General features: G+C 38.8%; 1 protein-coding gene across 1 annotated transcript in view; it reads right to left on the reverse strand.

Annotated features, from left to right (window-relative positions):
- Positions 1-24482, reverse strand: part of negr1 (neuronal growth regulator 1) — a 190673-nt gene that overhangs the window by 129805 nt on the left and 36386 nt on the right. The window contains exon 2 of the mRNA XM_053636596.1: positions 4463-4701. Coding sequence (XP_053492571.1) covers positions 4463-4701 — 239 coding nt within the window. The remainder of the gene's footprint in view (positions 1-4462; positions 4702-24482) is intronic.

Below are 24482 nucleotides of genomic sequence, written 5' to 3' on the forward strand. Positions count from 1 at the left end.
ATGAGAGTGTATTGGAGTGAATGAGAGTGTATTGGAGGGAATCAGAGTGCATGAGAGAGTGTATTGGAGGGAATGAGAGTGTATGAGAGAGTGTATTGGAGGGAATGAGAGTGTATGAGAGAGTGTATTGGAGTGAATGAGAGTGTATGAGAGAGTGTATTGGAGGGAATGAGAGTGCATGAGAGAGTGTATTGGAGTGAATGAGAGTGTATGAGAGAGTGTATTGGAGTGAATGAGAGTGTATGAGAGAGTGTATTGGAGTGAATGAGAGTGTATGAGAGAGTGTATTGGAGGGAATGAGAGTGTATGAGAGAGTGTATTGGAGTGAATGAGAGTGTATGAGAGAGTGTATTGGAGTGAATGAGAGTGTATTGGAGTGAATGAGATTGTATGAGAGAGTGTATTGGAGTGAATGAGTGTGTATGAGAGAGTGTATTGGAGTGAATGAGAGTGTATGAGAGAGTGTATTGGAGTGAATGAGAGTGTATGAGAGAGTGTATTGGAGGGAATGAGAGTGTATGAGAGAGTGTATTGGAGTGAATGAGAGTGTATGAGAGAGTGTATTGGAGTGAATGAGAGTGTATGAGAGAGTGTATTGGAGTGAATGAGAGTGTATGAGAGAGTGTATTGGAGGGAATGAGAGTGTATGAGAGAGTGTATTGGAGGGAATGAGAGTGTATGAGAGAGTGTATTGGAGTGAATGAGAGTGTATGAGAGAGTGTATTGGAGGGAATGAGAGTGTATGAGAGAGTGTATTGGAGTGAATGAGAGTGTATGAGAGAGTGTATTGGAGTGTATGAGAGAGTGTATTGGAGTGAATGAGAGTGTATGAGAGAGTGTATTGGAGTGAATGAGAGTGTATGAGAGAGTGTATTGGAGTGAATGAGAGTGTATGAGAGAGTGTATTGGAGTGAATGAGAGTGTATGAGAGAGTGTATTGGAGTGAATGAGAGTGTATGAGAGAGTGTATTGGAGGGAATGAGAGTGTATGAGAGAGTGTATTGGAGTGAATGAGAGTGTATGAGAGAGTGTATTGGAGTGAATGAGAGTGTATGAGAGAGTGTATTGGAGTGAATGAGAGTGTATTGGAGTGAATGAGTGTGTATGAGAGAGTGTATTGGAGTGAATGAGAGTGTATGAGAGAGTGTATTGGAGTGAATGAGAGTGTATTGGAGGGAATGAGAGTGTATGAGAGAGTGTATTGGAGTGAATGAGAGTGTATGAGAGAGTGTATTGGAGCGAATGAGAGTGTATGAGAGAGTGTATTGGAGCGAATGAGAGTGCATGAGAGAGTGTTTGAAAGTCGAGGGCTCGCTACACTCTGAGCTCAGGGATGTTGCTGTTCCTGGTGATGAAGCAGCACAGCTGTACTGCAGCAGGAGGAAAAGAAGTGTAGATCTCCTTTTATAAGATAAAATGTCACTTCCTCCTATTCCTAGCCTGGCGTGTAAATAAATTTCAGTGGAAATGTAATGAAGGTATTTTATGGTGACGTTATTATAAGGTGAGATTGGGCCTTAAATGATTCAAATAACAAATTTGTGTCATCAGCGCTTCCACTACAGTCTGGTATTGACCTGAAATCCATCTGATGATCGCGTCACACTTATCTTATCTCATAGAACCGTTTGTTACTTTACTACTTAATTCATTTAAGTTTATTCGTGTGGTTTTATTTCGTATATATTCTCTCTTCCTCCATCCTAGTGACCAAACCAAGTGATTAACAGATGCCAAGATGACATTTTTAACAATATTTATCAGCAATTTCTCCAGGACATTATGTACTTTCAACAGAACAGAATATCCTTTCGGTCATTGTGTTATATATCTTTATTCATTTTATTTTAAACTCCTCCTTTCCTTTATATATAATTATACGAGGGCTGTGATTGATTTAAACGGTACCGTACCAGAAGAAAAGCTCGCTGAGACTAATTAAAGCCGAGCGATTTAGTAATTGTTTTAGATATTTTAGCCACTGGAAAAACCTTTCTAAAAAGCTTTGGCCTTTTCGATTCCCACCGTGGCCCTGTGTGTGTGTGCGGAGTCTGCATGTTCTCCCCGTGCTGCGGGGGTTTCCTCCGGGTACTCAGACTGTGCCCGGCGATGGATTGGCACTGTCCAGGGTGTACCCCATGCTCCCTGGGATAGGCTCCAGGTTTCCCTGTGACCCTGATGAAGGATAAGCGGTATAGAAGATGGATGGATATTTATTAATCAAATCTTTTTTTTTTTTTTTTTTTTTACTTCCTGACGTGCGTTCTACCTTCGGCGTGTTCGCGGATGCAACAGCGGCCACGTGGTGAATCTAAAACGTCCTGCGGGTTCGTTTTCAGCGGTGGCTAAAAATGACAGTTAATGTCATCTTTAGATAAAGAAGGCGGAGTAAAACACGACAGCTGGAGGCAGCGGACAGGAAATCGCTCAGGTAGAAAGTGATGGATGGAGTCAGGGATTAGAAACACCACTCGGACTGCGGTAGTTCAGATACGATATGAAGCTTACGGAGCAATAGGCCTAACCCCAGTTACAGTTTAATACCATGATCAAAATTAAATTGCACTTCCACCAGAACGGACAGTGTCACACGGCCTGCTGTTTCTACGGGGTGCGTCGGAGTGGCACCTGTCAGGATTTTACCTGCAAGGTTAAATTACTAGCTGCTCAGAAAATCTGAAATGTTTCATACAGGACCAGTTGAAACTTCGAGCCTGATCACGGCATGCAAGCACCAAGATAAGAAATGTGATTAAATGTGCTTTCAAACAACGTATATACATTTATTAATAATTTTCCATTTTTATTTCCTTTGGATTTTGTACTTATTTCATAATATTTATGTTTATCCGTAAATGTTTACTTTTTACTACTAATATTACTCCGCTCTTTCCCTCAGGAAGTTTCTCTCTCTCTATTATATATATATATATATATATATATATATATATATATATATATATATATATATATAGACTTTCATATACAGACAGTTATACAGAGATATATAGATATACAGACGTTCAGCTGTTTGCGATGTACAAATCAAACAAAAGCGATTGAAATAGTTCGACACAACGAATGCTTCAAGTGGTTTCCTCAAATTCAACTGAAAATGCAACTTATAAAGACTTCTCCAGTCTCGAAATTATCCACCCCCTTCATGGCGAGCATCTTTAGTACTTACTAGAGCGCCTTTCGCTGTTATGATGTGCTGCAGACGAGATGCAGAGCTTCTGGCAGCGTTCCTGAGGATCTTCTCCCGTCCTCATGGGGAAACCACTTGAAGCATTCGTTGTGCGAGTTCAAACGGAGTTATCGACTCCCAAAAGAAGGAACCGATTCTGAACAGCTGAAACGAGTCGTTAGTGATTCCAGACTTTACTTCCTGTAATAACCTACGTAGGTTTATTGCCCTGATGGTGGAAAGGGGCGTTTTCAATGCTTGTGCTATTTTCTTATGGACACGCCCCATTGTGTGAAGCTCAACAACCTTTTGCCGCACATCACAGCTACATTCCTCGCTCTTACCCATTGTTATGAATGACTAAGGGAATTTGGCCTGTGTGTTACCTCATATTTATACCCCGGTGAAACAGGAAGTCATGCTTGAACAATTTCCTGTTCCTAGTCACCCTGGTGTACTAAAAAAAAAGTAAAATATCAATGGGAACATACTTCGAATATTTTTTTCTCATTATGAATTCATAGGAGTGCCAATAATTGTTGCACATCTATATTTAACAAAGATTATTTTTTTGTTGATAATCCTGTGTTGTGTTCGCAATTGTTTGAGATCCATGAGCGCAGAGTATTTTAACAAAAGATCAAAATGTAAAACAATAAAGACAAATTTTCACAGCTTTCTTTGCTCATATTTACCAAGGGTGCCAATATTAGTGGAGGGCTTTCTTTCTTTCTTTCTTTCTATCTATCTATCTACAAAAGTGAGTGAAAGGAAAACCTTGTGTGAAATAAATTAGACAAACAGGATGTAAAGCATATGTAACACTGAAAGGGAGGGAAAAAGAAAAGTAAAACATTTCAGATTTTACAATTTTGAAGATTTTATTTATTTATTTATTTATTTTTTACATTTCAACCTATTTGCAATAAACAATTCAAACTAAAAAAAAAATAAGGTTTTCATTTGATCCAGCCTCCTATCCATCTATATATCCATCCATCCTTCCATCCATCCACAAACATCTACCAGGGATTATCTGTCTTCAATTGCAACAAATTCCTGTTCGATAGACTGAAATTTAGAAGAAAAAAAACAAAAAAAAAACAGTCCAAAATCAGGTTTTGACCAGAACTGAATATATTTTGATGACTCTACTTTATAATAACCATTAATATATATTCATGAAGCCAGTCTGCTAAAAGATGCTATTATAATTTACAGCCCGGAACAAAGTGTTTGAAGTGAATTTTAAAAGCAGACGATCAGGAGTCTTACCTTTGACGATTAACTGGATGAGTTTTGGCCGTGGATTGCGTTCGCTCTGTATCGAGCAGGTGTAGAAGCCTTCGTCCGTTATGTCCACTTTCTGTATCTGTAGACTGTACTCGTGTTTGTCTCCCATGTTCGATACGATGGATACGCGAGGATCCACTGACCACTTATCATTCCCTGCGAATATTATACTGGAACGGTTTAACCACGCCCCTTTCGAGATCCCGTCCAACAGGTAGCACCTGAAAGCCCAAAAAACACACCATTAAACTTTATAGAATACTCCACGGACGTCCCACACCAATCAGGTCCCACTTCCTATGGCGTTCAAATCATATTTGTGTAAATACAGAATGAAAGGTTTATCAAAAACGACCAGCAAATCATTGTTTCAGTCCGGATACTACGTAGGGATGTGGGGTAAAACTGCTACGACAAAAAATATCATCTCATGCGTCTCAAAGACATTTCTACGACACACGGTATGTTGAACGATATTACAGGTTTGCTAAGAAACCGCTAGCGAAACAATTTCATTTTTCTTTTAAAAACGATCGTTTTATTTTTTTAATTCAAGTTCTTTTATTTTTAACATTAAAAAACAATTCTAACTAATTCATATTCAACAACGAAAAGAATAAAATGAACTAAAAATAATAATAAATCAGCAGCTTACAGTCAACTAACTACAAACTTATATAATATAAACTTATATAGTGTAAACTTATATAGTATAAACTTATATAGTGTAAACTTATATAGTATAAAGTTATATAGTGTAAACTTATATAGTATAAAGTTATATAGTGTAAACTTATATAGTACAAAGTTATATAGTGTAAACTTATATAGTACAAAGTTATATAGTGTAAACTTATATAGTATAAACTTATATAGTGTAAAGTTATATAGTATAAACTTATATAGTATAAACTTATATAGTATAAAGTTATATAGTGTAAACTTATATAGTATAGTTATATAGTATAAAGTTATATAGTGTAAACTTATATAGTATAAAGTTATACAGTGTAAACTTATATAGTGTAAACATATAGTATAAACTTATATAGTGTAAACATATAGTATAAACTTATATAGTGTAAACTTATAAAGTTATATAGTATAAACTTATATAGTGTAAACTTATATAGTATAAAGTTATATAGTATAAACTTATATAGTGTAAACATATATAGTATAAAGTTATATAGTGTAAACTTATATAGTATAAATTTATATAGTATAACCTTATATAGTGTAAACTTATATAGTATAAAGTTATATAGTATAAACTTATGTAGTGTAAACATATAGTATAAAGTTATATAGTGTAAACTTATATAGTATAAAGTTATATAGTGTAAACTTATATAGTATAAAGTTATACAGTGTAAACTTATATAGTGTAAACATATAGTATAAACTTATATAGTGTAAACTTATAAAGTTATATAGTATAAACTTATATAGTATAAAGTTATATAGTATAAACTTATATAGTGTAAACTTATATAGTATAAAGTTATATAGTATAAACTTATATAGTGTAAACATATAGTATAAACTTATATAGTGTAAACTTATATAGTGTAAACTTATATAGTATAAAGTTATATAGTATAAAGTTATATAGTATAAAGTTATATAGTGTAAACATATAGTATAAACTTATATAGTGTAAACTTATATAGTATAAACTTATATAGTGTAAACTTATACAGTATAAAGTTATATAGTGTAAACTTATATAGTGTAAACTTATATAGTATATAGTATAACTGTATAAACTTTTTCAAGGCATTCATCAAATATTATCCCATCTACTCACAAAAATACAACATTTGTTAATTGTCTTAATTAACCCTATTTAAAACCTTTTTAAAAAAAAAAAAAAAAAAAAAAACATTTTTAAGAGACACGTAAAATGTTAATTAAGGCACAAAAAGTCAACAATAACACATTTTTATACGACAAAACGGCAACTTATAACAACTTAAAAGCGCTAAAGAGAGCCAAAAGAATTTTTAAAACTGAATTAAATCAATTACATTGATTGATTGATTGATTGATTGATTGATTTACTTCAGCCTCCACAAAAAAGAAAAAAAAAGAAAAAAAAATGGACTAAACTGCCACTTTGGGGTCATTTTTGACGCCTATCACACTGCATGAACAATGTGGTCAGTACAGAAAAATAATATTAATATTCTAATAAAATACATATTTAAAATAAGACTTTTCAGTGATAGATTTTTAAAAACTTAACTCACTGATTAATCACGCAAGCATGAAATACTAAATGAATCATTAAAAATGTTATGATTAAAATAATAATAATAATAATAATAATAATAATCATTAGCTATTGGTTTGGGGGTTTTTGGTCAATTTTTTCCTCAGTTTCTTGCAGGAGTCACGACTTCACCCAGATTCACTGTTAATACGCTAAGCTAATGTTTAAACGAACAAAAACGAGAGTTTTTAAGGATTTTAACAACCTCTCCTCTAGATGATGCTTGCTTCCACTAATGAAGACCTCAAACGTGTTCTGTATTAGACGTGAAGCACGTTAGTGTGTGATTACATTATAAACTGCAGCGTAGCTCACTGGAACATCTCGACAACACCACATTCGTTTATATCACTGACATCATTCCTCGATTTATTTATTTGTTTGTTGGCAGTCTCATGGTCCCCTGGCTACCTTTGAGATTCTCCACCTCTGAGTCTGAGTGTTCGAGATGGAGGAAGGCGTGATGTAGCAGTCACACTCCGACTCGCTCTGCTTTTAGCTTAACAAACCCATGGCTAATTCATGCCCCTGCTGTAATCCATTTCCTCTCACAGCGGCCGAGTGCAACCGAGTAGCAGTTGATCCATGATCTGTTATTACAGAGTAATATATTCGTGTAAAAATATCAACGCTTTAACCTGGACTAGTTTTGTTTTGTTTTTTTAACGTGCTTTAGACTTGGAGTGGCACAGACAATCAAATACAAAACAATGCTTTCAGGGCTGAAAGAAGAAAAATTCATTCGGAAATAAACATGAATAAATAGAAGAAGGAAAGATTTCTTTTATATCGTTATCACATGGTACGAAAACATGGAGTCTGAGCGTCACTGGAAGAGAAATACTGATCCGGTCACTTTGACTTTTCGGTAAAAAGGTGTTTTTATCAACTTATTTATAAATGATTGGTCAAGTTAATTTGATTCAAGTTTCTATTTGTTGTACAAAAGAACAGTTTCAGTAAAAATTTCACCCAGGTTAACGCTGTCAGGCCTTACAGTGTTCTTTTTTTGTGTGTGTGTGTGTGTGTGTGTGTGTGTGTGTGTGTGGAAAATTCACTGATTGGTTAACAGTGGGGTCTGGTGTATAAAGGAATATAAAAGAAAATACAAATGGAAAGGTTATTGGAAGACCAGTGAATATGGAAAAACTAAAAACTAAATAAATATATAACAAAAAAGATGGAAAATATGGAAAAAAAAATGAAATGTGTGAACATAAAAAAATAAATAACAAAAATGTGAAACAGACAGACATGTAAATGAATTCATTCATTCATTAATACATGACAAAAATATGAAAACAAAACTGGTTATGGAATAAAAACAAAAATAAAAAACATAAGTGGATATAAGGAAATAGCAGAGATGTGGAAAAAAATAGATAAACAAAAACAAACAAACAAACAAATGCATAAATAAATAAATGTGAAAAAATTTGGTGGTAAAAAAAAAAAAGCAAAAATAAGAAATAAGTGAATATTTATAAAATAAATAAATAAATAAACAGCAAAAATGTGAAAAATAGATAGACAAATAAATAAATAGATGTTTGTGTAGGAAAAAGGAAAATTTTGCTGTATGTAGGGAAAAACATCAGGACTAACGTGGCAAATAAATTAAGTAAAAAAAAAAACTGATTCAAATATTTTTTTTTTTTAAAAGAAAAGTTAAACAAAATACAAATAAACAAAAAAACAAGCATGTAAAATATATATACATTTATAAAACATGAAAATGTTTTATAAATGTATATATATAATGTTATAATGTTATAATGTTATAATATATAATGTTATAGAAAATGCACACCACTGCATCTCCACACACTGTGACTGTTACACTGGAGACTCCTTCCATAAATATTAACACAAATATCTCCAAACGGAAAACGTCACCAAATCAACGATTTTCTGTTTGTTTGGTTTTTTTGTTACACAACAACACGTTTTTTTTTATTATTATTATTAGCGCTAGATTACGTGGAGCGTCTGCGGTACGAGTCCCTGCGAACGAGCCGTTACTATAGAAACCGCTTCATATTCTGTTGCTGGTGTCACTCAGAAAGAAAGTGTACGGATCTTTTTCTCCGTTATTCCACCGCGCTTCGGCGTCTTTATCAAACAAAGCCTGAAACAGATTAAGTTTGAATCATCTCTGGTACGGATGAGCAAACAAAAGTCTGTTTAATGTTGCCAGCTGAACAGTTCCAGCTCAAGAAGCATGCACACACACACACACACACACACACACACACACACACACACACACACACACACACACAGAGCAAATCTGATCTACTCAAAGAACTTCATCCTCTACTCCAGGCAAGAACGTGTTCCTCTCACAGTAAAAGCTTGTGTCTCAGAGCGGCCCGACTGAGAAACACTGATTATGTAAGAAATAAACCCCTGTGTGGTGCAGTTTCAGGAAAATAATCAACGACACTCTTATATTTATTAAAGAACAACACGTCGTACTTTTTATCCGTTTATAGTTGCATTTAATGTCGGAAACAAGTTCCTGCGCTCACTTACATTACAGCGGCTATAAACAGTCGCTCCTTCATAGGTGTCTCTTCTTTCTCTCTCTTGAAGTAAAACAAAAACAAAAGAAACGGAGCTCGTCATGTTGGCGAGGACGTAAAGCTGCGACGTGTTTTTTAAGCCGTTTACGCAGACCTTTCCACTGGCGAATACGTTGTTACTATAGAAACAGTAACATATCGGAACGAGCGCATTAATATAAAGACAATCCGCCTAAGCGAGACCTTCCGACCAATCAGAATCCAGAATTCAGCATAGTTGTATTTAGTAACTATACTCGAATACATCCACACGACTCGTCAAACATTCAGGTGACGCTGATGAGATAAAGAGCTTGACGTCACATGCAAATTTGCACGAATTTCAACAAACATTGCCGTGGACGGATTTATTTCAAGTTCGAACAAATTAAGCTCCGCCCTGTCCAAGTTTCGTGACGTACAAACCGAGGCCCTAAATGATTGAGATCCTATATGACGCGAGTTAATGTGCGTGTGTATGGGGATAAATTGTGCTAGCAATTAGCAAGCAGGCGTGTTGCACTGTTCAATTAGCTCCTCAGCTCATCAGCAGCAGCAGTAGAAGTTCATTAGCTTGTTAGCAGCAGGAGCAGTACACGAGCTTGTCAGAAGCAATAGTGGTCTGTTAGATCGTCAGCATCGGTAGCAGTTCCTTAGCTTGTTAGCAGCAGTAGCAACTCTCATTAAAACGCTTCACAATTCTTAAGATTTAGCTACTGTCAGTTTCGTTTAGAATGGGTCGAGGGCGTGGTGTATACTGGACGCTATAGGCTGTTGTAAAGATATTCAAAGATTTGAACACATCGCCACTCTGTGATCTCAAAAGGAAATCGCACAGAATCCAAGGACACTTGAGCTTCCACTCGAGTTTAATTTTGACTCACTACGTCCACTTTGAGTAACATTCTAGTGAGGTCTGATTAAGACTTGAGTGAGATGTGCTTGAGATTTGCATGAGATTGAAGTGAGATTTGCATGAAATCTGAGTGAGATCTGTGTGAAATTTGCAGGAGATTTTAGTTAGAGCTGAGTGAGATTTGCATGAGACTTGAGTGAGATTTGCATGAGGTCTGCGTGAGATGTGAGTGAGATTTCAGTGAGATTTGAGTTAGATCTGAGTGAGATTTGAGTGAGATTTGCATGAGGTCTGAGTGAGATTTGCATGAGGTCTGTGTGAGATGTGAGTGAGATTTCAGAGAGATTTGAGTGAGATTTGCATGAGACTTGAGTGAGATTTGCATGAGGTCTGTGTGAGATGTGAGTGAGATTTCAGAGAGATTTGAGTTAGATCTGAGTGAGATTTGAGTGAGATTTGCATGAGGTCTGAGTGAGATTTGCATGAGGTCTGTGTGAGATGTGAGTGAGATTTCAGAGGGATTTGAGTGAGATTTGCATGAGACTTGAGTGAGATTTGCATGAGGTCTGCGTGAGATGTGAGTGAGATTTCAGAGAGATTTGAGTTAGATGTGAGTAAGATTTGCATGAGATCTGAGTGAGATTTCCGAGAGATTTGAGTTAGATCTGAGTGAGATTTGCATGAGATTTGAGTGAGATTTGCATGAGACTTGAGTGAGATTTACATGAGGCCTGAATGAGATCGGAGTGAGATTTCAGAGATTTGAGTTAGATCTGAGTGAGATTTGTGTGAGATTTGCATGAGATTTTAGTTAATTAGATCTGAGTGAGATTTCAGAGATTTGAGAGAGATTTGCATGAGATTTGCATGAGACTTAAGTGAGATTTACATGAGATTTGAGTGAGATTTGCATGAGATTTGCATGAGACTTGAGTGAGATTTACATGAGGTCTGAACGAGATCGGGGTGAGATTTCAGAGATTTGAGTTAGATTTGCGTGAGATTTGAGTGAGATTTGCATGAGATTTTAGTTAGATCTGAGTGAGATTAGAATGAGATTTGTTTGAGATCAGAGTGAGATCTGACTGAGATTTCTGTGATATCTAAGAGAGATCTGAGTGAGACAAAGAGATTGTGAGATTTGATTGAGATTTGAGAGATATTTAAGAGATTTGAGTGATACCTAAGTGACATTTGCTTGAGATTTATGTGAGATCTGCATGAGATCAGAGTGAGATTTGAATGAGATTTAAGTGAGGCTTGTATGAGATCCAAGAGAGATCTGACGGGGATCTGTGGTGTTTCTTGAACGCTATTGGCTGTTGTGATCGAGATTGACGAGAGTTTTTATTTTACCCTTGACAGGAGCTCTCTTCTAGGTGGATAACAGACTTCAACCATATTTATCATCATAGTGACAAAAACGAAAATAAAATCTTTTCAATGCTGAATAAAGAGTCGTGGTTGAAATCAGACTGGGTTTCTGAATGGATGCTGCACTTGGAGCTTTACAGTCTGAATTACCACAAAGTTACAGGATTAATTATTTGAAAGGCTAAACATTTCTGAAGCCTGCGTTATTCATATGGCTCCAGACGAGTTAAGGCTAATTACAGTGCGTCAGTTATTAACAGATTCACGCAGGATTTCTGTGACCCGAGCTCATTTTTATATTTTGGTGTGAAGTCATCATTATAGCCCAGAGCAAACGCATTTGTTTGACCCAGATATTTTTTTTTTTCACGGCTTAGTGATTTGCTAAAAAAGTAAATATGTTGCCTGGCGTGAGCTCTGAAGCGATGTTCACCGAGCACTGTTTAACACACTTGAGTCGTGCTGAACAGATGGCCAAGAACGGCTGAAGATTTAGTATATCAAATATTTCCTTCTCTATTGGATATTAGAGAGAGGCTGGGAAAAGAGCAAAATTTCAATAAAGCCCAGAATAATAACATCTTTACAGGGTTTATTTCCACTACAGATACCCGAGATCATACTGTTAACACTGATACCACAACTCAACACAAAACTCAAGACTACACAAAAAAAAACACATAAAATAAAAATGAACAAAACAAAAGTCAACAAAACAAAACACAACAAAAAAAAAGTCAAAACAAAACTCAATGAAACAAAACAACAAAACTCAACAAAACAACTCAATGAGACAAAAAGTCAACAAAACAAAATTCAACGAAATAAAACCCAACGAAACAAAACTGGATGAAACAAATCTCAACGAAACTCAATGAAACAAAACAACAAAACAAATCTCAATTAAATAAAACAACAAAACAAAACTCAACAAAACAAAATTCAACAAAACAAATCTCAATTAAATAAGACAACAAAACAAATCTCAACAAAACAAATCTCAATTAAATAAGACAACAAAACAAAACTCAACAAAACAAATCTCAACTAAATAAAACAACAAAACAAAACTCAACAAAACAAATCTCAACAAAACAAATCTCAATTAAATAAAACAACAAAACAAAACTCAACAAAACAAAATTCAACAAAACAAATCTCAATTAAATAAGACAACAAAACAAATCTCAACAAAACAAATCTCAACTAAATAAAACAACAAAACAAAACTCAACAAAACAAATCTCAACTAAATAAAACAACAAAACAAAACTCAACAAAACACATCAACAAAACAAATCTCAATGAAACAAAACAAAACTCAACAAAACACAACAAAACAAATCTCAACAAAACAAAACTCAATGAAACAAAACAACAAAACAAAACAACAAAACTCAATGAAACAAATCTCAACAAAACTCAATGAAACAAAACAACAAAAGACAACAAATCTCAACAAAACAAAACTCAACAAAACAAATCTCAATGAAGCAAAACAAAACTCAACAAAACACAACAAAACAAATCTCAACAAAACAAATCTCAATGAAACAAAACAACAAAACAAAACTCAACAAAACTCAGTGAAACAAAACAACAAAAGACAACAAATCTCAACAAAACAAAACTCAACAAAACAAATCTCAATGAAGCAAAACAAAACAAAATTCAACAAAACACAAAACAAATCTCAACAAAACAAAACTCAATGAAACAAAACAACAAAACTCAACAAAACTCAACTAAACAATGAGTCAACAAAACAAAAATCAACAAAACTTCACAAAACCATCCAAAACAAATCTCTTGACAGAGTTGGGTTGAGGGTCCGTGGTTTCAGAATCGAAAAACAAAACACAAATAACAACCCATTCATTACTGCTCTGTGTTTTAATATTGAAAAGTAAATCAATAATTAACTAAGTTTAAAACCCAGTTTTGCACAAAAATGCTAAATATTTCAAATATGCCTCATTTATCATTTATCATTTCATTGTGATTTAACTAACTGGAACACATGCAGAATCCTTCAGCAGCTCCGTCAGCTGCTTCACTCTGAGAAGTTCGTTACGAGCTTTAGGGCAGTAAGAGGTTACAGTAAGGGAGGACGACACGTCCACCGCGAAAATCAGCGGCCTTTTCACATCCATAGAGTTAGTTTTAGGTCCGATACTCGCTGGATATTCACTTTCCACCATTAGTCTGAATAATATTCAGTTATTATATACGGACATAAAGCATTTACTCGAAAATTTACACCTGAGAATGTTCTGGCGCGGTATCACAGCGCGTTGCCTAAGGGACCGTCTGGCAATTCCACCCACTGAGTTAAAACGTAGAAAGGCCCGGTTCTTTCCAGCTAAAGAAGGTGGACATGTCATTCTCCCATTAATGTAACCTTCTTACTGCCTTATTACTGAAAAGCACGTAATGAACTCTGACGAATCCACTGATGGATTCTGAACGTTTTCACTTGAGCTGATGAAATTATTCTTTCTTTCATTCTCTCTTATACTTTTTTTTTTAATCCTTTTCTTTATTCGGTTCTTTCTTTCCTTTATTTATTTCTTTAACGCCTTTAAAATGGCGCACTTATATAGCGCTTTTATCCGAAGCGCTTTACACTGTGTCTCATTCACACACACACTCACACACCGATGCTAGCAGAGCTGCTATGCAAGGTGCTAACTTGCCATCGGGAGCAAATCGGGGTTCAGTGTCTCGCCCAAGGACACTTCGGTACGTGGAGTCACGTGGGCCGGGAATCGAACCGTCGACCTTACGATTAGTGGACACCCCGCTCTAGCACCTGATCCACAGCCTTTAATTTGCCTTTATTTTATTATTCTTTGTCTTCCTTCCCGAGTACCACTGTACGGCAGTGCTCCGGTGTACTCACCCCCGTGTAAGTAGTGGTGTTAATTATCTACAGTAGTGATTAGTCAGTCTCAGTTTCTCTCTCGAACATGTTCTGCAGGAGGCCGTGATGAGTTTTTCCGGACTGACAGCTGCACAGCATATGTTCATAAATATTCTCTAGACATTCCCCGGCCATTAGGCTTCGTCAAAATATTGGGAACGGTTCAGGGAACAAAGATGGCGAATGAAAACAAACTGAAGGAAATGCTCCTCAGACATGTTCCAGCTCTAATAAATGTCTTCATCCTGGAGACCGTTAGGAAGCCAATGAAGCAGAACTGAGCCTTCTTTATTAAAGCGATCAAGAGTATATATGTAAAAGGAACGACACGCGCAACGAGCGATATTTTGGGTTTAAACATAGAGGTATATCATTTTTAGTGTAAAGACTGATTTCAAAATTATTGGCACCCCAACAGTTAACATGGCGTTCTTCACAGCTCGAGTGTTCATACTAAAGCAAGATAACACGCTCATTTTTTTTGTTGAGTTCGTTATTGTGAAATAAAAATCAATCAGAGGCGGAAAAAAAAACCTATTTCACACAAGCATAGTCTGGACGCAAGTACTAAGACCTAGCTGGGACACTTTTAGAGGATCTCGAACCTCCTTCATGCAGAAAATGGAGGAAAGAGCAGTAATGCATCCACTTCCTGCTGGGTTTTCAACTGTTCCAATTGGGTTGTTTTTTTTTTTCTTTAAATAATGGTCTGGATTGTACTTAAAGGTAATGGTAATGGAATTTAATGAACCTACCAGTACATACTTAACTGTTTAGGGGGTAGGGATGTCACGAGAACCGCTACTTCGGTACCAAGTCAGTACCGATATTCTTAAAACGTGATGGTACTTGTTTTTCTGCACTAGCATTGGAACCGGTTCTAATGGAGGTACCAAGGTTGCAATTCTTCCAGACCTGAAGGGGGCAGCAAATACGCGCCTGTGTTTTAGTCAGTCCACAAGTGATAAAGAAGAAGAAGAAGAAGAAGAAGAAGACCTACAAGCACACGGGAAAAACTATAGAAGATCAGCTTAGCTTAACAAGTTTAGCTCCGCCCCCACTCGTTGAGAGGAAAGGTAGAATCGGTTTCCGGTGTGTAACCGATGCGATCGTTCATTTCAGACAAAGCGAGGAAACAGCTGGAATTTGGCGAAGCGCCTGAAAGACGGTCCTATATTATGTTTGTTTGAGGCAGCTGCATCGTGGCCGTGAAACCAGCTAACCTTACGCTCCATGTAATGTTAGCGATAGCCGGTTATTTGATAACGACGCTAACGCATTGCAGTGTTATAAACTTCCTCCTAATGTTCCACCGTGCATCGCCGTTCAGCCCGGGTCCTGTCAGATAAATAGCCTAATGTCACTAATAATTATTCACATGTTCATGCTTTTAATAAATCTTTTTATCCTGACACCATATCAGTGAATTTAAACTAATGCTTGCATTCAGAGTATAAGGAGTGTGTGTGTGTGTGTGTGTATGTGTGTGTGTGCGTGCATGTGTGTGTGTGCGCGGGCGTGCGTGTGTGTGTGTGTGTGTGCGTGTTTAGGAGTGCACCTCCACTCATTGTCAGACAGTGTTTGATAACTAAAATACCTCTCTCTCTCTCCCTCTCTTCCCTCTCTCCCTCCCTCCATCTCTCTCTCCACTCTCTCTCTCCCTCCCTCTCTCTCTCTCTCCCTCTCCCACTCTCTCCCCCCTCTCTCTCTCTCCCTCTCTTCTCTCTCTCCCTCTCTTCCCTCTCTCCCTCCCTCCATCTCTCTCTCCACTCTCTCTCTCCCTCCCTCTCTCTCTCTCTCCCTCTCCCACTCTCTCCCCCCTCTCTCTCTCCCTCTCTTCTCTCTCTCCCTCTCTTCTCTCTCTCCCTCCCTCCATCTCTCTCTCCCCCCTCTCTCTCTCCCTCTCTTCTCTCTCTCCCTCCCTCCATCTCTCTCTCCACTCTCTCTCTCTCTCTCCCTCCCTCTCTCTCTCTCTCTCCCTCTCCCACTCTCTCCCCCCTCTCTCTCTCCCTCTCTTCCCTCTCTCCCTCTCCCTCCTGTCTCCCTCTCTCTCCCTCTCTCCCCTCTCTCTCTCTCCCTCCCTCCATCTCTCTCTCCACTCTCTCTCTCTCTCCCTCCCTCTCTCTCTCTCTCTCCCTCTCCCACTCTCTCCCCCCTCTCTCTCTCCCTCTCTTCCCTCTCTCCCTCTCCCTCCTGTCTCCCTCTCTCTCCCTCTCTCCCCTCTCTCTCTCTCCCCCCCCCCTCCCTCTCTTCCGTCTCTCTCTCCCTCTCTTCCCTCTCTCCATTCTCTCTCTCTCTCCCCCTCTCTCTCCACTCTCTTCCTTCTCTCTCTCTCCACTCTCTCTCCCTCTCTCCCTCCACTCTTTCTCTCTCCCCCTCTTCCCTCTCTCACTCCCTCTCTCTCTCCCTCTCCCTCTCCACTCTCTCTCTCTCTCTCTCTTTTCCCTCTCTCTCTCTCCCTCTCTCCCCCCTCTCCCTCTCCCTCCTGTCTCCCTCTCTCTCCCTCTCTCCCTCTCTCCCCTCTCCCTCTCTTCCCTCTCTCTCTCTCTCTCCCCCCCTCTCTCTCTCTTCCGTCTCTCTCTCCCTCTCTTCCCTCTCTCCATTCTCTCTCTCTCTCCCCCTCTCTCTCCACTCTCTTCCTTCTCTCTCTCTCCACTCTCTCTCCCTCTCTCCCTCCACTCTTTCTCTCTCCCCCTCTTCCCTCTCTCACTCCCTCTCTCTCTCCCTCTCCCTCTCCACTCTCTCTCTCTCTCTCTCTCTCTCTTTCCCTCTCTCTCTCTCCCTCTCTCCCCCCTCTCTCTCTCCCTCTCTCCCTCTCCCTCTCTTCCCTCTCTCCCTCTCCCTCCTGTCTCCCTCTCTCCCTCTCTCCCCTCTCCCTCTCTCTCCCCCCCCCTCTTCCGTCTCTCTCTCCCTCTCTTCCCTCTCTCCATTCTCTCTCTCTCCCCCTCTCTCTCCCCCTCTCTCTCCACTCTCTTCCTTCTCTCTCTCTCTCTCTCCACTCTCTCTCCCTCTCTTCCCTCTCTCCCTCTCCCACCTCTCTCTCTCCCTCTCTTCCCTCTCTCCCTCTCCCTCTCTTCCCTCTCCCTCCTGTCTCCCTCTCTCCCCTCTCCCTCTCTTCCCTCTCTCTCTCTCTCTCTCTCTCCCCCCCCCTCTCTTCCGTCTCTCTCTCCCCCTCTCTTCCGTCTCTCCATTCTCTCTCTCTCTCTCCCCCTCTCTCTCCACTCTCTTCCTTCTCTCTCTCTCTCCACTCTCTCTCCCTCTCTTCCTCCACTCTTTCTCTCTCCCCCTCTTCCCTCTCTCACTCCCTCTCTCTCTCCCTCTCCCTCTCCACTCTCTCTCTCTCTCTCTCTTCCCTCTCTCTCTCTCTCTCTCTCCCCCTCTCTCTCTCCCTCTCTTCCCTCTCTCTCTATTTGCCAGTATCAGCCAGAGGAGGATGTCCTCCAGGAGAGTTTTTCATTTATTTATTTATTTATTTATTTTAAACCACACCGTGGTATCGACTCTGGTATGGAGTATCGTGTACTTTTGGTGGTATCGGTACCGACTACTACATTTTTGGCATCGTCACATCCCTATTAGGGGGTAGGTCCATTTTGTGTAAATATCTCTATGGTTTTCTTCATAGTGACGGATGATGGTGGGACTTTACATGTGTTGTCACTAATTTTGGCAAATATGTTTGTAAAACTATATATTACTACTCGCCCGCAAATGTACGATGAATGATTATGAGTATTGGTTTATTTATCTTGTGACGATGAAACGTAATGCTGAAACTTTGCATAAAAGAAACATCACACAAATCATCCAATTAATTTTGTCCATTCTCCTGAAGGGTGCCAATATTTCTGGAGTCAACTGTAAACCTATTTTGCACGAGAGGGAAAAAAACAAAACAAATCCCAGCACGCATTCATGCCTCAAGGATGCATCCAAACGTTTCAGTCAGCTAATTGCTTATCCCATTTGGGCTGATGTTTATTTTCTAATGATTTCAATAAAGAAAAAATATATATATATATTCTTCACACAGAGAAAAGTAATTAACTGCTAATAGCCATTTTCTCCCCACTGTCTAACAGTTATCGACATTGGAGTGCCTCACAAGTAAGAACTACATCGCAGGGTTTTTTTTTTGTACAGGATAAATCCTGATTAGAGATTTGTTCCCAATCCGCTGGATAACTCCCAATCAGTCTGAAAGAATGATTCTGGCGCTAAACCTCGGTTCCGAGTGTATCAGAGTGGAGCAGAGACCTGGACCAGTCATTAAATAGAGGACTGTTCCGATTTAATCGTCGCTACATTGCCACGATATCCAGTAACGTTTAATCTAATCTAACGTAGGTTATATTTCCAGACCTGGCAACCTTCACTCAAACCTTCTGCTCCACAATTTAACCTCAGAGTACGTTTCTACGACTTATCGATATATATATATACGAATCCGCAAACGGGTCGTTTTTAACTCGCCGATATGACCTGGAAGCCCCGCCCACTTTCACTCCTTTCTCTCGTTGTGCCCGAGCTTAAATGGAGAATCTTTTGCATATTCATTAATATGAAAGAATACTCGATCGGCGTATGTTCGACTTGAAAAAATAAAAAAAAAAGCATTTGAAAAGCTACATTTCTGGTCCAGAATGTTTGTTTGTGTATGAATGGGCGTCCTGTCAGTCATTTTATTTTTTTAGACTCACCCCAATACCCTTTCATTCTCCCGCCATCTCACTCTCAAATCAGCAAGACATCACTCTTTGGGGAGAAAGAAAGAAAAAAAAAAAAAAAAGAAACCGCGGTAAAACCCAGAATGAACAAAATGGCGGCACTTTTCCAAGATGGAGTCATTTACTGCTGGTGAGGAGGATGAAGCTGGACGCAGAACTAGCGACGTTGCTCCTGGACAGGAAAGCGTTGAAACGTTTCACAGGCCGACTTTAACGTTACACAACAATTCGAGTTGAAATGTTTTTTTGGTTTTCATTACAAAGAAGAAAAAAAAAAGGCCCGAAACAGCACTCATGAACATCCTCGTGAATCATTACGAGCTCGGCTTTCAAGCAGCTGAACGGCCTATCCTTCAGCTAGCAACGCAGCGTGCTAATATCGGAGATTAGAGATCGTAAGAGCTCGTTACACGCCATGACAGTCCTTGCTAATGCTAACTCTAAGGCCCTGTTTACACGAGTGCGTTTTGGTTTTAAAATTAAAACGGTCCTCGTCCACGCCGGCGTTTCTGCCGCGTTTCAGAAACGATCTCCGTCCACGCTGCACGACCGAATACGCACGTCACATGACCATTCATGCACACTGGGCATGCGCATACAGTACAAGTGTAAACAGGAAGTCGGTTGCTAGTCCAAACCGGCGTTCCGTGTAGGGCTTACGCCGCTCGAAATGAGGTTCGTTGGCGATCGCTCTAATCGTAGCTCGCCTCTTGCGCATGTAGCAGCTGCAGTGTTATAAAATACAGAATTGTACCGCACAACGGCGGCTAAGAATGACGACAAAGCCAGAAAAGCTCACGGTTCAGTCTCCGTGTTGATGTGTATACGATCGAGGTAGCGTAACGGTCATACGGTAAGGGCTTGACGAATCAGGGAAGGATACGCGACGATCCAGAAGACCCGATCAGGGTGCGAATGTGGGCGGAGCCACGCCTTCGTTTTCAAAAGTCCTCGTTTTGGTCCGTTTACACTGAAACGCGCGCCCGGAGTTTTCAAACTAAACGGGGTCTTCGGCGTTTTTCCAAAAGTCTTCGTTTTCAAATGTGGAAAACGCCGGAGTAGTGTAGACGACAGGCGTAACCGTAGCAACAGTTATGCGTTTTAAAACGGAAACGCACTAGTGTAAACAGGGCCTAACTGAAACGCTGTAACTCCTGGGGGCGGAGCTTTGAAAGAGGAAGGCGGGCTCAGGGAGTAAAAGAATCATTCAAATCTTATTCCGCTCTAACTTTTTTAACCCTTAGGCACCTCTCTAATTTTGACTAATCTTACCTAATGCCGCTTTAAATGCAACTATAAGCGGATAAAGTGTACGACATGTCAAGTTTAAATACTGTCTCCAATGGAATGTAATATCAGAAGAATAAAACACCTCTACGCATGCTTTAATTGGAAAATAATCAATTGTTTATAAGAGTGATAATAGGCTTAACTTCAGGAATAAACCTTTAGTCTTTTGGAATCAGCGTGTGTTCTTCAAGTCCGGATGAAACTACACTGATTCCCATTAAGAAGAAGCTGGATATTATTCTTAAACCTCTCTTCTGTGTGGAACAACACGATGAAGAGACTCCTTATACAAGACTGGCTTTTATTCTTCAAAAAACAACAACAACAACAACAACAACACAAAACGAGAGCTAAATAGGTGTCGGAATTAATGGGATCCTCGAGCTCCTGCGTGTGGGAGGTGGCTCCTCGCTACTCACTCCTCACATCCTCCTCAGACACGCACAAAGCCTGTCATGTTGACTTTTCTACCACGACAAGCCAGAAGATCAGATCCAGATTTTCCTTCAAACGGAGGAATAAAAGCCGAGCGCAGAGGTAGAAACGCTGCGCAGCTTGCGTGCCGCGTTATCTCGAGAGCTCGGGGACTCCAGCTGAACATCTTCTCACAGGAGGACGGTGGGACGTTATTGTTCCTTCTTTCCTGCTCTGTGGAGAGACGTGTGGATTGGCTCAGACGTAGTGTACAGTGGTGTGTAGGGTGCAGCTGAGTGATAAACAGCACCATAAACAGCTCTGTTCAGAAGCGCAGCTCTCAGAGGATTAGGCCACGGCTCGGCTGTACGCCGAGCGAATGCTAATGCAACGTGCACCGAGGCAAAAATAATCCACTTTCTTATTTTCATACGAGCGCTGGCTTCATCCCTTATGTAACGCGACGTCTCATCACATGTCCTCACATGTGCACGGCTTTGCGGCCGAGCTCCACACCTTTCCTCCAAATGGACCTCACGAATTATCCATTAACCCTCGACCGGCGTACGTTCCTTAAACCTCAGATTTATGATTTAGCACGAACGTAACGTTCGACGTACTTTTTTTCTTGCCTGTTGAAAGCCGTATTAACGACAGAAAGAAGTATAACAGTTGCCAATCTAGTAGGACACAGCTTTTTAAAAACGTTTTAAAGTGTGACGTGTCCTGAAGCGCGCTATTCCTGCTACGCCATGACGGCAGGTGCGTGTCATTCCTTGCTCCACGCAAGCGAGTTATTTTTCTCCTTGTTATTCACCGTCACGCTTGGAAATCCACATTCAACAAATAGTTCTGCGTATTTTCATGGTCGTTTGCTTGACTGCCGAGGTAGCAGAGGAGAGTGAAATAAAAATAAAATCATTTAGTAAACGTGCTCTGTTTGAATGCGACTCCCGGAAACATTTCAAAAATAGTAGCGCATAAACTTCATCTTAATAGAGCGAAATTTCTCACATTATTTTTGTAAAATAATATGAATGAAACAAACGAGAGAAGAGATTCTGAGTTTCTCTCCTGACCCCATTTGTAAAGCAAGTGACAAATTTAACCCTAAACATTAAACCCTAAACCTGAACCTTAAACCCTAACCCCCTAACCTTAACCCTAAACCTTAACCCTAAACATTAAACCCTAAACCTGAACCTTAAACCCTAACCCCCTAACCTTAACCCTAAACCTTAACCCTAAACATTAAACCTTAAACCTTAACCTTAAACCCTAACCCCTTAACCTTAACCCTAAACCTTAACCCTAAACATTAAACCCTAAACCTTAACCTTAAACCCTAACCCCCTAACCTTAACCCTAAACCTTAACCCTAAACATTAAACCCTAAACCTGAACCTTAAACCCTAACCCCCTAACCTTAACCCTAAACCTTAACCCTAAACATTAAACCTTAAACCTTAACCTTAAACCCTAACCCCTTAACCTTAACCCTAAACCTTAACCCTAAACATTAAACCCTAAACCTTAACCTTAAACCCTAACCCCTTAACCTTAACCCTAAACCTTAACCCTAAACCTTAAACCCTAAACCTTAACCCTAAACATTAAACCCTAAACCTTAACCCTAAACATTAAACCCCAAACCTTAACCCTAAACCTTAAACCCTAAACCTTAACCCTAAACATTTAACCCTAAACCTTAACCCTAAACATTTAACCCTAAACCTTAACCCTAAACATTAAACCCTAAACCTTAACCCTAAACATTTAACCCTAAACCTTAACCCTAAACATTTAACCCTAAACCTTAACCCTAAACATTAAACCCTAAACCTTAACCCTAAACATTTAACCCTAAACCTTAACCCTAAACATTAAACCCTAAACCTTAACCTTAAACCCTAATCCCTTAACTTTAACCCTAAACCTTAACCCTAAACCTTAATCCTAAACATTAAACCCTAAACCTTAACCCTAAACCTTAATCCTAAACATTAAACCCTAAACCTTAATCCTAAACATTAAACCCTAAACTTTAACCAATAAAACCCTAAACCTTAATCCTAAACATTAAACCCTAAACCTTAACCCTAAACATTAAACCCTTAACCCTAAACGCTAAACCTTAAACATTAACCCCTTAACCTTAACCCTAAACTTTAATCCCTAAACTTTAAACCCTAAACCTTAACCCTAAACCTTAACCCCTAAACCTTAACCCTAAACCTTAACCCTAAACCTTAACCCTAAACCTTAAACCCTAAACCTTAACCCTAAACCTTAACCCTAAACCTTAACCCTAAACCTTAACCCTAAACCTTAACCCTACACCTTAAAGCTTAACCATAAATCTTAGCCATAAACCCTAACCCTTAAACCTTAACCCTAACCCTTACCCCTAAACCTTAACCCTAAACCTTAACCCTAAACCTTAACCCTTAAACCTTAACCCTAACCCTTAAAGCTTACCCCTAACCCTTAAAGCTTACCCCTAACCCTTAACCATAAACCCTAACCCTTACCCCTAGACCTTAACCCTAACCCCTGACCTCTCACCATAATAACTTTTTACTTTTCTTTTTTTAAACTTTGCTCATATGAGAATTAAACTAAATCTGTTGGAAGGATACAACATAAGATTTTTTTGTAGCACAATTTTCTTTTTAAAATGTATTAAAATATGCAAAGTGATAGAAAATTTATTCTGAAATATGCTAATTCATGCAGAAATAAGATAACTAAAATATTATTAAAAACCTTCTTTCTTTTTTTTAAACGCTATTCTGCACAATTGCCAAACGATATTTTTTTTCAATATTTATATATTTACTTCTTTATTTATTCTTATTCTTCTTTTTAATTATTTATTTTTATTTTACTTTGCGAACACCCCCGCCCCCCCGCGGTGTGTAATATTAAAATATTACAAGTTTCATCTTCTACAAGTAAAAAATAAAACAAGATATCTAGAAAATAAACTACCTGAAAAATACAAAATAAACTACTAATTAAAATGAAATTCATGCTAAGTTTCGTCCATTGAAATTTAAAGGGAAACGAGTGTCAAAAACATCATACGACAGAATTTATATTCATAATTATTCGTTTCTTTTTACATAGAATCTTTTGTGCAGGTTGGAAAAGATGGAAATCGATGGAAAATATCCGAAGAGCTCCAAAAAGTTGCTAGCTGGAAGTCATGATGTTTGTCTGATCCATAATCCATTAATCCATACACTGTGAACCATAGCCATCCCTGTTCAATCATTTAAAAAGCTTTTCATTTGAGCCGTGTGATTTGAGCCCCGGGGTCTGAAAGCACCAGGCTGATGGAAACACTTCCTGTAAAAAAGTTTCACCTTGTGAACTGAGTCTAGTGTTAGTGTCTAACGTAATACTTTCACTCGTCGCGATGCTGTGATGTATTTCAGGAACAAATCCCAGCTCCACTCACTTCATGCCTCATGCCAGGCTTCGTGATTAGTCATACAGTGGTGGGCGGTTCGCCGAGACACAGGAACACGTTCACTTAAAGGCTAAAAATTTCTATACACAGTTTCTACTGCGTTA

This window comes from Ictalurus furcatus, chromosome 11 (genome assembly GCF_023375685.1).
Source record: "Ictalurus furcatus strain D&B chromosome 11, Billie_1.0, whole genome shotgun sequence".
In the NCBI taxonomy this organism is placed as follows: domain Eukaryota; kingdom Metazoa; phylum Chordata; class Actinopteri; order Siluriformes; family Ictaluridae; genus Ictalurus; species Ictalurus furcatus.